A 15,147-nucleotide genomic window follows, 5' to 3' on the forward strand; every position below is an offset into this window, starting at 1 on the left:
CATCTATAACTCCAATTAAAGGGGATCAAATGTCCTCTTCTGGCCTCCTCAAGCACTGCATTCATGTGGTGCACTCACATACATGCAAACATTTATACACATAAAAAAGTAAAAAAAAATTAAAAATATAGTTTTAAAAATTACACTTATGCCAGGTGTGGTGATGCACGCCTGTAGTCCCAGCACTTGGGAGGCAGAGGCAGGCGGATCTCTGTGAGTTCAAGTCCAGCCTGGTCTACATAGTTCCGCACTTTTACCTACTGAGCCATTTCACCAGCTCTAGTTTCTGATTCTTCCTCTGACTGTGACAAGTGCCTAGAAATACTTGGGTTGAGGGCTGCATTTGCTTTCTCATATTAAAGGCCTTCCCAATATTTACCACCAGTGTCCATTGGCGGGGGGGAAAGCTGTGTATGGTGGCTCATACCTATAACCTCAGGACTCCAGAGCTCCAAGACAGGAGGATCCCTAAGAATTTGAGGCCAGCTTGGGCTACATAATGAGACTGTTATACACGTGGATTAGAGTCCAGGTGGGTACCCTCTGAGATTTTCAGGTTCTTGAGTCACAGGACAAACAATTGCACAAGAATAATGACAGAAATACAGGCCATTTATTAAAGAAGAGAAAGGCACTTCCGAAAATAGAAGTGACCTAGAGAGCTGGGACAGGTCATGAGTTCTGATTCTTCATGGGTCATTCACACAGCACTGGCTCTGGGGGAGCTCCAGAGCTCCAGCAAGCCCTGTTTCCTTACCTGTAGCCTGTGGTATTTGCTACACTCAGCTCATGGTCTCTGACCTGCATGGGCATTGCATGCATGACACGGGTGCACTTACATACATGCAGGTAATGTATAATTTTAAAAAAATTAGTACATTTGTAATATGCAAAAATCACATCAGTAATTGCATAAGTAACACCTATAATAAAACAAAAGAAAGACATACTAGATAAAGGCAAAGAGATGATGCAAAAATCTGGGGCCAGAGAGATGGTTCAGTGGTTAAGAGCACACTGGCTGCTCTGCAGAAGACTCAGGTTTGGTTCGCAGAACCCACATGGTAGCTAACAACTGTCTGTAAGTCCAGTTGACTAGACTCCTTCTGACTCCCTCTTCTGGCCTCCATGGGCCTTGCATTGACATGGGTGCACTTATATCTATGCAGACAAAGCATTCATACACAGAAAATAATAAATTTAGAAGTTTCTGGTTCCATTATTGCCTGCTGTTCATACTATCATGTCAACAGACCAAGCTGTTATCATCATTAAAACGATGTAATTTGTTTATTTTTTTCTGTTATGGTAAAGTATAGAGTCTTTGTGCACAGGAGCTTAACTCACAGTCTCTTCTTGAACCAAAGCAATGAGCCAGAAGACAAGTATTGGCCTGTCTGAGTCAGTGGAAAATTCCAGATGTTTGTAGCTCAACTGACACACTGACAGCTATGGAAGCTATCCTTTGTGATGAATAAGGAGACTTTATAGCTCCATATTTTCCTGAAGAAAGAGCTGTCCCACAGGCACATTATGTAAAAGGGCCATATATACTTTGGTCTTTTGGAGACAAGGTCTCCCTGTAGCCCCAGCTGGCCCAGAACTTGCTATGTAGGTCAGGCTGGCCTTGAACTCATAGAGATCTGCCTGCCTCTACCTCCTGAGTGCTGGGATTGATTACAGAAGTGTGCCACCACACCCAGCTTTACCTTTTCTTTTAAAAAAATATTTTATTCATTTTATGTGGATGAGTGTAATGCCAGCATGTAGGTAAGTGCACCCATGTCATGCAATGCCCACGGAGGTCAGAAGAGAGTGTTGGATCCCCTGGAACTGAAGTTAGGATGGTTGTTAGCTGCCATGTGGGTGCTGAACCAGGGTCCTCTGCAAAAGCAGCCAGTGCTCTTAAGTGCTGAGCCATCTCTTTCCAGTCCCTATTTACCTTTTAGATAAATTCCTAGTTCCCCTTACATCCAAGGTCAGGGAAGCAACCACAAGTAACAGGAAGGAAGACAGCATTTCTAGTTAGAAGCTGGGTCTTGTCTTGTACTCTGCTGGTGGGCTTACATGGCTCCATTTTTCTTATTTGGGTGTGTGTGTGTGTGTGTGTGTGTGTGTACATGTTCACCTGTGTATATGTATGTGAATGCTTGTGGAGGCCAGTGGTCAACACTGTCTTCCTCAATCGATCTTCATCTTATTTTCCCAGCTCTCTGAACCTGGAGCACACCAATTGTCTAGGCTGGCTGGTCAGTGAGCTCCAGGGATCCGCCTGTCTCCGCCCTCACCCACTCCAGTGCTGGGGTTACAGACACTTGTAGCAGAGCCCAATTTTTTATGTGAGTGCTGGAGATCTGAACTCAGGACTTCATGCTTGTGTGTGTGGAGAGCATTTTACTGTCTGAGCCGTTCCTCCAGTACCTGGAAACGTAATTTCTTTTTTTTTTTTCTTTCTTTCTTCCTTCCTTCCTGGAAAAGTAATTTCTTTTCTTTTCTTTTCTTTCCTTCCTTCCTTCCTTCCTTCCTTCCTTTTTTCCTTCCTTCCTTCCTTCCTTCCTTCCTTCCTTCCTTCCTTCCTTCCTTCCTTCCTTCCTTCCTTCCTTCCTTCCTTCCTTCCTTCCTTCCTTCCTTCCTTCCTTCCTTCCTCTTTTTTTATTTTTGAGGTAGGGTCTCCCTATAGACCCAGCTGACCTGGAACTCACTATGAAGACCAGGCTGGCCTTATAGAGATCTGCCTGCCTCTGCCTTCCAAGGCCTGTTTATCTCATGACCTAATAAGTTCATACCTAGAAATTTAAGGGAAATTTATTTAAGGAAATAAAAATTTCTAAGGAAATCAAGCTGAGCATATAAAGCAAAAATTCATAAACAGTGGCGGATAGTAAAATTAATGATATATGGTCATAACAAGTCTTTTAATAATTATATATATATGCTTGTATATACATGGAAACATATTCACAACATATTGATGTCTTCAAAAGTGTAAATAAAACTAGTTCAGGTATGGTGGTGCACATATATAATCCCAGCCCTTGGGATCAGGAGTTCAAGGTCATCCTCAGCAATATAGCAAGTTTGAGGCCAGGTACATGATACCATCTCGTAAGATACAAGAGACTATCTCAAGAAACAACGCAGTACTACCCCCTCCCACATCCCCATGACTACTACTACCAAACTCAAACTAATTAACGCGGGGTATTCAGGAACTGCTTTCTCATTTTGTTGAGAACTACACAGGAAATGTGGATTCCTTCATACACACAGCTTCATGAAAAGGTACTGCCCTTAGAAAAACTCAGAACAGTGACTGGCAACTGGTATGAGACACTGGAATCAGCTGGACTGGAATACTGGTGGGCCCATCCCCCAAGACTGTGGTTGTGGTTTGAGGTAGTTCTGGCATTACAGGCCTTTTAGGTTTTGAAGGCTGAACTCTTCCCTCAGCGTCACAATAGGTGTGGGAGTTTCCCACTCACTTCCTGTGCCCCATTCAGTAACTAGACAGAAATGACTGTCGTGGCTGGTAATAGATTTGCAAGTTCTCCAGAATGTATGAGCATGTGTGAACCTGCCCCAGATGCTTCCCCAGGAAACAAATGCATGGTGTGGGGAAGGGTGTGTATTTTGATACCAGTTTGGCAACAAGATCAGAGCCCTGAAGCACTGAACACAGGCCAGGTGCTCCCCAGTACTCTTTTGGCAGGTGTCATGGACTTGCTTCTGACTGAAGCAAGCCATCAATCCACAGGCCAACAATATCCAAACAGACACTGAATTCATGGATGAGATTGAACAGATCAAACCAACCTTAACTGAATGAGCCTATAAGCCAGTTAGTGTACTAGAGGCTTATTGTAAAGGTCTTGCTCTCTGGGTCACTGATTGCTCCTGGCCCCATGGCTGCCACAAGCCTCAGCCTGCCACTTGTCTGTTGTCCAAAGGTGGACTTTCAGAAACACTTCCTTTCCATCCTGTTTCTTAGATTAGGTAGGGAATACACACAAAACAGTGTATGGCATGTATGTGGGGGCATATGTGTGTGGGTGCATATGCACGCATGTGCCTATTGAGGCCAGACATTGACACTGGGCGTCTTCAATGGCTTTCCACCTAACTTTTATTATTTGTGTGTGTATGTGCCCATGTAGTCCTCATGCATCACAGTAAACACTACCCCAAGTCCAGCCTACTTTTGTTGATTTGGTATATAATTAAAAATTCTCCCGTGAAAAAATTTCAGCTGCACCTCCTTAGTAGCAGGCTAACTTCTAATTCTCCAGAAATGCACAGGTTGATTTTTATGTCTGTAGTGGTTGGCACTGCCTGTTTCTGATGTTGCAGAACTGAGAGGCCAAATCTCCACAGACTTCAGTGTCTGATAAATAGTAAAGGGAACAGCTTTGGGCCTTCTTTCCAAACAATAAATCTTGGCTAAATAAATGTTTTATAGCAAACATCCATGCATTGGGCTCCCAGTGTCAGTGAGCTACATTGAAAGCTGTTTACATCAATATATCACCCCCCTCTGCTCCTGCCCTCTTTTTGAGACAGTTTCTCCCGTATCTCTGTGTAGTCCCAGCTGGCCTGGAACTTGCTATGTAGATCAGGTTGGCCTTGATCTCAAGAGATCCACCTGCCTGTGCCTCCTGAGTGCTGGAATTAAAGGCATGCGCCACCATACCCAGAATCAACATTTTTCTTGGGTTGCATTGGTGGAACTGATTTTAAAGATCAGCATGGGGCAAGCAGAGGATATGTTAGCTGTCCAGAGGTATTCTTTTTAACAGCTGGTCCCCAGTTCTAAGCTGTTGTGGACCCTTGGTAGATAGTAATGAATGAGACTAGAGTTGTGAGGATGCTGGAAGACAGGGACATGGTGAAAGCCTGAACAGTGTTCTCAGGGCAATCTGACTCTGACCTGTGGCAGAGAATCCAGTCCAACCAGATGTTCCCCGAGCCTCCTGGCAAACCCAACAACAGTGGGTCTGTGTTTGCTTTAGGTCAAATATCCTTTAGGTGTCAGAGGACAGACACTGTAGATAGAGCACAAGCGCCTGAGTGTTTCTAGAATCTCAATGTAACAGCCTGCTTTTTGAGGCAGGGACCCTGTAGTCCCAACCGGCCTAGAACTTGCTATGTAGACAGGGCTGGCCTTGAACTCACAGATCCACTTGCCTCTGCCTCCCAAGTGCTGGGATTAAAGGCCTGCACCACCACACCTGGCTGAGACCCAGATTCTTAAAACCAAAATAGCACCCACCAGTTGGGTGTGGTGGCCTTTAATTCTGGCACTCAGGAGGCAGAGGCAGCTCAAGGCCGGCCTGTTCTACATCGAAAGTTCTAGGCGAGCTAGGGCTACGGGTAGACCCTGTCTCAAATAAATAAATAAATATATAATAAAATAAATTAATAAAAATAAATAAAAATAATTGAGGGAGTGGTGCATATTTGTAATCTCAAGGAACTCAGGAGGCTCTCAAGTATCAGGAAGTTTCAGTTTTAATGAGTTCCAGAGACCCTGTCTCAAAAATACAACAAAGTCACGATTTTATTCCTTTTTAGGAAGTGTTATTAAGACAGGGTCCTGCTATGCAGCCCAGGCTAACCTCAAACTCGAGATGCTGGGATTATAGGCATGAGCCAAGGCACTTGGAATAAACTGATTCATATGGATCATTTACCCCCAGAATTATAGAAATTAGTGTCCACCTTTAAAACGTTGGCTTTGGGTACTTAATATTCACTACGAAGAAGTTGCCCTTCTTCCTTCCCTGAACCTTGCTGGTATCCCTGAGCAGTATTCCCCCCCCCCCTTTCCCCCACTTACAAAATGGGTTTGAAAAGGCTTATTAGTAAAGCCAGCCCTCTTTGCTCAGCAAATGAACCGTGCACATCGAATGCTCGAGGTGCGGCGTTTAGAGAAAGCAGCTTCTTGGGGAGCTTGGGGGTGTGTGTGGTGGGGTGGTGACGGGTGAGACAAGGGTCTAATTCTAGACCGGAAGGCCACAGGAGACCCTGTCTCCGAAAACCCAAACAAGGGGAGCTTGTGCAGAAGTCTGAGGCTCTAGGTCAGAGGCTCCGGAAACAAGACGGAAGACCGCGAGGGGCCTAGCCCCCGGGGGGCAACTATTTCCCACCAGTGAAAAGTGCCCGCACTCTAGGGCAGGTCCCCCGGGAGCGGCGCACCGCGTCCTTGGAGCGCAGCCCCGGTTCGGACCCAGGGAGGCCGGGCGGCCGGCAGTTATTCCCGACATGCTCCTTAGTAGGATTTCAAACCCTTGACAACCACCACCTCCCCGCCTTCCCCAGCAACAGGCGGTGGTACGCGTCCCATTGGCCGCAGCCCGAGCCGCCGCGCGCTGATTGGCCGCGGGGCCTCCGGCCCCTCTTCCGCTCCCGCTACAGCCTCCATTTTGTCGGTAGAGGCCGAGCGCTGGGTCCGGGACGCTGGAGAGGTCGGCGGCTGGCTGGTGCTTGTGGCTGTGTGGGCTCCGCGCGTCGTCTCTCCCTGAAAAGGGAGGCAGGCTTGGACTTCGGGGTAGCAGCGGTCGGAGCTCGAGGTCTGTGAGTGTGGCGCGCGGCCATGTTGGGCCCCGTCCCTATGGGCGGGCGCGGGCAGGACACCCGGGACCCGCCACTGCACACAGCCGCGAGTCCGCACCCTATGCCCGCCTCGGGAAGTGCTTGGGAACGTAGTGTCTTTGCGATCAGGGGAAACCGCGACGCTGGTTTAGAAACGTCAGGTGGCGGGTGAAGCCAGGAGGGGTCCTGCCTGGGAGGCCCAGCGCAGAGCCCGGAAGGCCGCTTGGGGCGGTGGTGCTGGGTGAGGTCGCAAGTGGAAAATTCCGATACTTCAAAAACACGCTTTTTAGGAAAGGTGTGGATAAGCCGATTTGATGTGGTTACAGATGCGAACTTTCTTTGTTCGACTTAAACAACTTGTACTCAGCACTAGGAGGCAGAGGCAGGCAGATCTCTGAGGTTGAGGCCAGCCTGGTCTACATAGCAAGTTCCAGGCCAGCTGGGGCTCCAGGGTCATCCCAAGAAAAAAACAAAAACTCTTTAAGATTTGCAGACAGGCCTTCCAAAAAAAAACCAAAAATCCTCAGGAGTTTTAAGTTAGCAGTTAACAAGGTCAGAGCAAGCCATGTTCGGATGCCTAGAATTTTCTAGAAACCTTCAAGGAGCAGCCGTATGGGAATCATCTACTGTAGCAATTCTAAACGAACTTTCTCTCCTGTGGTTTTAAAGTAATGTTTGCTTTTGTAGCTAGGACTTTTTTCGAATTTGTGTGCTGAGGAGACTCAGATGTTGGCCTCAGCTCCTCGGCTGAACTCGGCAGATTGGCTCATGAAAACTGCACTGAGACAAAGGAAAGGGTCTGGCAGAAGGCAACATCTATTATCCTGGGCTTGGCAACAGGGAAGAGGACAAGCAGTGCAAACCCTGCGATCTGAAAAGCAGACGGAAAGGTATAAAAATGTGCATTTTAGTGCTGCGAAGATTTTATGGTGGAGCCAGCTTAAACCACTCATACAGGATTGCAGCTGTTCCTGGTAGTGGTGGATGCCTGTGATCCCAGCTCTAGAGGCTGGAGTAGGACTGCGTGGCAGGCTAGAATAGAGATCCAGACACGACTGCATCCAGGTTTGTGGGGTCTTAGGGAAGGTAATACAGGCTGTATACATGTTTTTGAGGTAGACAGCCAGAAGGGACAGACCTAAACCCAGGTGATTTAGAGTAAGGAGGATATACAAAGTTCAAGACAGTTTGGTGAGATCCTATCTCAAAGCTCCAAACAAGGGGCTCAGTGGTAGAGTTCTTTGTCCCTAGATGCTAGCTTGAGGTCCCAAGTTAAAACAAAAATTTTGGTGGCAAAGAGGTTGAATAGGGCCGTATTTTAGTTCTTTTGCCAAGATTTGTGTTGGAGCTAGAGAAAAATCTGTTAATTGAAATTTTACTGTGTTTACTTACAGGTGACAAAAAAGCTGAAGATGGGTGGTGGAGAGAGGTATAACATTCCAACCCCTCAATCTAGAAATGTTAGTAAGAACCAACAACAGCTGACTAGACAGAAGAACAAGGATCAGAATTCCCAGATGAAGGTTGTTGTTCACAAGAAAAAAGAAAGAGGACATGGTTATAACTCAACAGCTGCATGGCAGGCCATGCAAAATGGGGGAAAGAACAAAAACTTTTCAAATAACCCAAACTGGAATACTAGCTTATCAAGTCCCAGCTTGCTTTTTAAATCTCAAGCTAATCAGAACTATGCTGGAGCCAAATTTAGTGAGCCGCCATCCCCAAGTGTTCTCCCCAAGCCACCAAGTCACTGGGTTCCTGTTTCCTTTAATCCTTCCGATAAGGAAATAATGACATTTCAACTTAAAACTCTACTTAAAGTACAGGTATAAGATGAAGTAGTAATGTTTAAATTCAGTCATGTTTACATATAGCCACCAGTTGGTCTGAAATTCATTAGGGAATTGTGTAAAATTGCTAATTTACAGATATAATCAGCTATTATGTGCTCTGCACTGTGATGTAATAGTGTCCGTGCAACTTAGAATAACTAAACAATTGTACTCGATGGAGTTGCTAACTAAATTCAGGTTTACATGGTGAGAAATGGTAATCTTTTCTATTGTCTCGGAAGAATTTTAAGATTCATTGGTTTAATGTTAATAGACTTATCTGCAGTGAATTGGGTGACAGGTGTCAGTTCAGATATACAAAGGAAAACAAGTGGATATTTCAGTTAAATGTTCTAGGGAGACTATAACAACCATTAATCTACTGCCAAAACACGGGAAATTTTTTTGGGGGGGGGGTCTTTTTTTTGAGACAGGGTCTCCTTGTAGCCCCAGCTGTCCTGGAACTCACTATGTAGACCAGGCTGGCCTTGAATTCACAAAGATCTGCCTGCCTCTGCTTCCCAAGTGCTGGGATTAAAGGTGGGCACCACCACACCCGGCAGGAAGTTTTCTTAATGGTTGCATCTTAATAAATTGTAGTGGTGAATGTATAAAGGGCAGTTGGGACTTACTAGAATGAGGTGCAGTGGTCATTTCTTAAAAGCAGTAGATAGGCATTTCACAGACCAGATGCACCAATACTTTTTCAGAAGCAGAAATAGTGTTGGAGGTCACTGAATAGCTTTCAGAAGGAAATTTTGTATTGCACGAGCTATTTTGGGTGATCTGGTCTCATCCCTACAAAGCTTGCTAGAACCAGGGAGCTTTATGATGTGAAAAATCTAAGTACCTAGGGAAGAAGAGCCATGTAAATTATGTAATAAGCTTGTAACATATGTAAAGTTTTCTTGGCCTTTGTCCTATGAAATAGACTATTTTTAATATGAATTTGATGAATGTAAGACCATGAACTGTTTTTACACTACAGTCCCCAGTTGATTTTAAAGACTGCCCCCATGTTTAAGTGTCAGTGTGTAACTGATTTGATTGTACATTATACTTCAAAGTAAATCTTATTATTGTAAGTTTTATAACCAAAAAGATATTGTCTGCATTAAACATTTCCTATTTTTGAGAGATGTAAAATGCAGCACAAGGCTCCTGCTCCCCCCATCTTTTAAACCCAAAGATTTATTATAACAAGTTATTTTTCATTGTTACAAGCAAAATAGCTCCATTTCTTCAAATAAGTTCAGATGAGATACTGGCCGAATTAAACACTGAATATCCTCAAGGACAAATATGTAGTCTTAAAGCACATAATCTTAATTTGGAACATGAAATAAAAATTTACCCCCTCAGTAGTTTGTTTTTATTTAAATAACTTATGGCTGCCTAATCTTGTGATAGAACTGTTGGCTTGAAGAGGCTACTAATTTGCTGTTTTGATAGTGATGCAGTTACTTTAGCTGTAACTTCTTTTCCTGCAGTTAATAGTAAGACACTCCCCCCCAACCAAACTGTTTTTCCTACTTCATGAAAAGAACTTAAATTGGCAAAAATTCTTAGTTCTACAAGACCTTTGGAAGGAAAGCAAAACCCTGTGGATAGATTTCTGAAGTGAGGGCAGCTTAAATTAGTAACCCTAACAGCTCCAGGAAAGCCGTACTTTCTCATTCATGCAAATGGCAGGAAATATTTAGGAGGTTTTGTTCCCAGTGCAATTTCCATGAACAAGGCAAATGATGTCAAATTCTTTGTACCACAGGATATACATTAATTTTTGGTATACACATTAAATACAGCAATATAATTAGATTTCTAGTTTGGGAACTGATTAGTTGAATGGAGGGAAGAAAGAAATGTGCATATAGCGTGAATAAAGGGGTCAATGATACAGACCTCTCAAAGCTGGGCACTGTAATTCACACCTACAATCTCATTCATTACTCAGGAAGCAGAAAGTGCAAATTTGAGACATAATGTCAGAATAGCAAGGAAAAGAGGTACTGATGAAGTCTGCTAGTTGTCAAAGTATGGGAACATGAAAGCAGTAGAGAGAACCTATTCTATTGGTTAGGGCTGCTGAAGGTAGTCGTGAGCTTTCAACAGGTCATAACTACACATGTTTACAGTATAGTGTGTAGTATGACAGACTCCATGACCATAACCTTACAACTCAGTAAGTACAAAGTGTGTATACGTGAGCTCAAAGGGTTCTGGTAAGTTTTGCAGCTTCCTAGTGGTTTTCGAGGAAGGGGGGAGACACGACACATTTTCATAGTTATTTAAGCCAAAGAGTATATCTCTAAAGTCTGTTGCAGAAACAAAAATGACTATTGTAGTAGTCATGTCTGTAAGGTTCAGCAAAATCTTTAAAAAAAAAAAAAAAAAACAAGATTTATTTTTTTTAGCTCCTAGACCAGTTTTATTATTTCACTCTCCAGCATTCAAAGAAATGTGATCTGCAAAGGACTAGATTACAAAGGCCTTTACTTCTTTACAAACTACTGTTAATTATCAATGAAATAAATTTACATGCCTCACTTTTTATACCAAAGAAAAATCTCCACTTTTATCACAAGGGTGAATGGTGACCTGCTTTACAAATAGATAAATATAACACTGTTAGAGGAAAAGACCCAAAGACAAAGTCTTTTTCCCATAATGACTAGCAGAATGTCTTCTCAAAAGTTAATAGTTGAAGATAAGCTGTTTGCTTCACCTATTAAGTCATTACTGGAAATTGAGAATGTTTCACTCCTTGGGACCTTTAAAGGTTTGAATGACACTGATTTCTGACTATCGTTCAAGTCACAGCCCATTACTTCATACTCTTAAGTCGGAACAAGGTGAAAAAGCAATACAACAAGAAATTGAAATTTGGGAAGCCAGGCCATTAGACTTGGTGAACTACAAGAGCTTGAGATCTTTACTCATTCAGAAAAGGAATCCATTGTTAACAATGAGGAACGAATGTATGCAAAAATGCCTGTCCGACAGTAGGTATTCCACAAAAGCCTACTTTCTCATTTATAAAATGGTGTTAAGTTCCCATTTCCAGGAGTGATTTTAGGGTTAAATAGGACTATCTGAAGCATCCAGCTTGGCACAGTAAATGCTTGATAATACTGATACCCTTTAATATACACAGAAGCCACAGCAGACAGACTAAAACAATTCACTGTAATGGCTGCCAGAAACACACGGGCCTTTCTGATTTACCACATTTAAAACTCAGCTCTCAGGCTAGGCGGGGTGACACATGCCTTTAACCACTGCACCTGAGAGGCAGAAGGCGGCGGTTCTCTGATCTCCAGCCTGATCTACATTAGCCAGCTGGGTGGGGCTACAGGGAGACCCTGTCCCTGTCTCCAAAAACGACCCAAACTTTAGTCTTAGCTCTCAACACTTGTGGGGTTGTGCTTGTAAGTGAACAAGGTATTTTCCAACTAAATGAAACCCAAGCAGTAAATGTTGGCAGTACATAAAACTAAAAAACAAAAACCCCAAACAACTGAATATGCAATTCAATTCTCTCCGCTGGAAGGCTTTAGCCTCAATTTGAAAGGAAATGGAGAGAGGTAGAGGGCAAAATATCTATCAACCACACAAATACTGCTTAGAAAATAAACCCCATGGAACTTTACCTGTAAAAACCAAGGCTAATAATTATGTAAAGGTATAAAATAAAATACATCTTGTAACAAAAGCTTTTAATTTTACTTGAAATAAGCTCTAAATTCAGTTGTATCGATTTTATTGTCCCCTTGAAAAAAACATTTCCAACTTGATTCCAAATAAAAAAAAATTAAGTCAATTTATGAACTATAATCTTGTACCTTCAGCCTGTGTGATTTTGGGCAGGCTGAAATTTAATACAGATACAAATAACCTTCATTGTACCTCCCTTCATTTATGTGTACTTTACTACATTTAAAAAAGTGTTATAAAGGCTTATACTGGTTGCAGATTTTCACATAATTTAAAATGTGACAAAAATACAACGAAATTCATGTGATGGAATCAATGTATGGTTAACAAGCTTCATATCCTAATAAGTAACTAAGGAATGCAAAAACATTTTGTGACACTATAAAAGTTATTTATTCACTATACACAGAATATGTCCCTTATAAAATGTACATGTAGATTAAAAAGTAATTTGGTGAACTTTTTCAATTACAGAAGATACTAAATCCATTGGGATGATAGCTGTCTGCCTCTAAATAATTATAGCACCCAGGGTCTGCTTTAATGCAAAGTTACTGATTTGGGGGACTATCTTCTATTATTTGACTGAGGCAGAGGTAACTAATTAATACTACTTAAATATAGTCACAGTAAGTCAGTTTATCACAGATAAATTTTTTCATTATTTGTAGAACTGGGATGCCAATATTTTTAAATGGCAGACAATCAAAAAATTACTTATCTTTGATAGTAGACTGGGTCTTGTGATTACATTAGGATATGAATGGTATGAAATAATTGTCGTAATACACCTCAAGCAAAATGAGGCCATATTATAATGATTCACTAGATTGTGTGCAGGAGACATTTACTAAATTATCTATTCTCTCCAATTATCCAGTATAATGTTCTGCCCACAGTAAGGGTTCAAGCAAGAGGTGAGACGAAATGGGCGCCCTCAGGTAAGATGTCAAGTATAAGTGGAATTAACTTGGGAAGAGTGGTTGAAGATGTAAACTGCATATGGTATACAGATAAACTCAGATGCCAATAAAAGTTAAGCAGAAAATACTGGCACTGGAATAAACAAAGCCAAGGCCTGCCAATAATGGCATAAATGGAACTGATTTTCAAGAAGACAACCAAGAAAAAGTTTATATTGGACCATACCTTTTCCCATCTGATTCAGTTTGAGACAGACCAGTACAGGCACTGTTAGAGGCTATGGCTGTCTTCCTTGATACTCAGACATCCTAGGTCCCAACAGCTTATCATGGATTTGCTACCCATGAGTCAATATAAACCTATTCATCTTTAGGGGTTAGTTTCCACAAGTACAAAGTTGAATTTCCTTTTATTTGTCCTAAAATGCTTACTTTCAAACTTGAAGGGACTTCAATTATTTCCATGTAGTTTCGATAATTCTGTTATTTTCAGACCAGAGTCAAAATATTCGTACAGTATTCATACTGCAGCACCTTCCACCCACCCTTTGGTCGCTTGAACTGCCCTTCTTTGGTTCTTTTTCCGCTTTCAGATCTTTCTTGAAGTGTAGTAAGCAGAACTGTACTGGGTATTCCAGCTGCAGTTTGGTCTTAAATAAAAGAAGGATGTTTGTCAGTTTGGTTTTCTTTATTCTTCTCTGTGGTATACAGGGTTTTGTTAGTTGAACTGGATGTAGCAGCTTACTGGGCCAAATTTTCAAGAGAATAGTACAGTGGTTCCCATGTCTTTTTCCCTAGGCTGTAACTTAGCAGCTCAACTCTACCGAGCACCTGTCCTTTCTCACTGAAGCATTATCTCTCACTTTTCTTCTTGCTCACTTGGCTTAAAAAAAAAAAAAAAAAAAAAAAGCAGCATAAAAAGAGAGGTGAAGTTTCAGCCTTCACTTGAGTGTTGACTATTCTATTCAATAGTGGAGAGCCCAGTGCCAGACACACAGCAGATAGCAACTGTGGAACTCAGCAATATGATCCAAGATTTGCTGAAAACTGTAAAAATCTTCAGGTTAACAGCAGGATCCTACTTTGAGTTCAACTGTAGCATAGTCCTGTGAAGCTGTGGGGCACACCATTTTATAAGCAATATATAAGCTGCTCAATTTAAAGTCTTTGACAAAGCAAAGCAAAAACAAACCAACATCAGGTGGTCTAGCTCTATACAGAGGCTGAAAAAATTTTATTGGCTTATCTCTTCATTGAATTTTTAAAAAATTAAGGACCAAATTTTGGGCTCAAATCTTGGCTCTGCCAACTACTTTTTAACTTTGTGCCCCAGTTTCCTATCTGTGATATAAAGAGGGTTGGGGGACATCTTTCTCACAGGGTTTTGAGAACATTAAGCCAACAGTCTATTGAACAGTGTCTGGCACATCATAAATATCAATTTATCGGCTGTAATTGTGACTGTAAAATATCTAGAATTCAATCCACAAAATCTTTACTCCCTGAAAGTGGTTATCATTTAAATGCTCACCAACATTCAACGAAAGATTTAAAAATCATAAACATACGGTCCAATATATCTTAAGGGGCTAAGAGCAGAATTATTTGATCTAACAATAAAAATCTAAATCTATGATTAGCTTTCCCAATTTTTTATTTTAATGTCTATCAACACTACCAAATAACCTCATATTATTTTACCCAAGAGGTTTGAAGAGCAATCATGGAACAACTTTGACATAAAGAATCCTTAAGTACTACGTTAAAGATGTAGATTTCTGGCAAGTTCTATCATTTCCAAAGTAGGTTAGTTGTGCCTAATGCCAACACCAGTTAAAATATTTCTAAATCTACAAGGGATTATTTCCATTATTTTAGAGTAATATCCAAATACTATAATAATTCCAGTTAATCATTATTTCCTTCATTTTGTTTTTATTATAGCATGTTTGCTTAATTTACAGCAAGCAGAAAATAAGCTGGGTCTTGTTTTGATCCAAACATTGATGTTTTAGAGGTTGTACACAATATTTGTTAAAAAGAACATATAAAAATACCTTTTTAGAAGCTTCTATAAGAAAGAAAATACA

General features: G+C 41.7%; 2 protein-coding genes across 5 annotated transcripts in view; one reads left to right on the plus strand and one right to left on the minus strand.

The window, feature by feature from the left end:
- The first annotated feature begins 6,401 nt into the window (after positions 1–6,401).
- Pnrc2 (proline rich nuclear receptor coactivator 2) lies at positions 6,402–9,781 on the plus strand. 2 transcript variants are annotated; one of them, XM_029553778.1, is made up of 3 exons: positions 6,402–6,566; positions 7,280–7,478; positions 7,983–9,781. In XM_029553778.1, the coding sequence occupies exon 3, from the start codon at positions 8,001–8,003 to the stop codon at positions 8,418–8,420; it is 420 nt and encodes a 139-aa protein (XP_029409638.1). In that variant the 5' UTR covers positions 6,402–6,566; positions 7,280–7,478; positions 7,983–8,000; the 3' UTR covers positions 8,421–9,781. The 2 variants fall into 2 exon arrangements, with proteins under 2 accessions (XP_029409638.1, XP_008846828.1); XM_008848606.3 differs by having other exon boundaries at positions 6,404–6,566; positions 7,276–7,478.
- Srsf10 (serine and arginine rich splicing factor 10) overlaps positions 9,411–15,147 on the minus strand; it is a 14,992-nt gene continuing 9,255 nt past the window's right edge. For 2 of the 3 annotated variants that reach the window (XM_008848610.3, XM_008848611.3), the window contains one exon: positions 9,411–13,707. In XM_008848610.3, the coding sequence (XP_008846832.1) occupies positions 13,647–13,707 (61 nt within the window). In that variant the 3' untranslated portion in view covers positions 9,411–13,646. The remainder of the gene's footprint in view (positions 13,708–15,147) is intronic. The other variant, XM_008848609.2, reaches the window with a different exon arrangement.

The sequence above is a fragment of the Nannospalax galili genome, unplaced genomic scaffold (genome assembly GCF_000622305.1).
Source record: "Nannospalax galili isolate Female #2095 unplaced genomic scaffold, S.galili_v1.0 scaffold184, whole genome shotgun sequence".
NCBI classification, from domain to species: Eukaryota; Metazoa; Chordata; class Mammalia; order Rodentia; family Spalacidae; genus Nannospalax; species Nannospalax galili.

What these genes read in the sequence shown, in the direction of transcription:
- Pnrc2 (XM_029553778.1), top strand. Translation starts at nt 8,001, where the DNA reads ATGGGTGGTGGAGAGAGGTATAACATTCCAACCCCTCAATCTAGAAAT.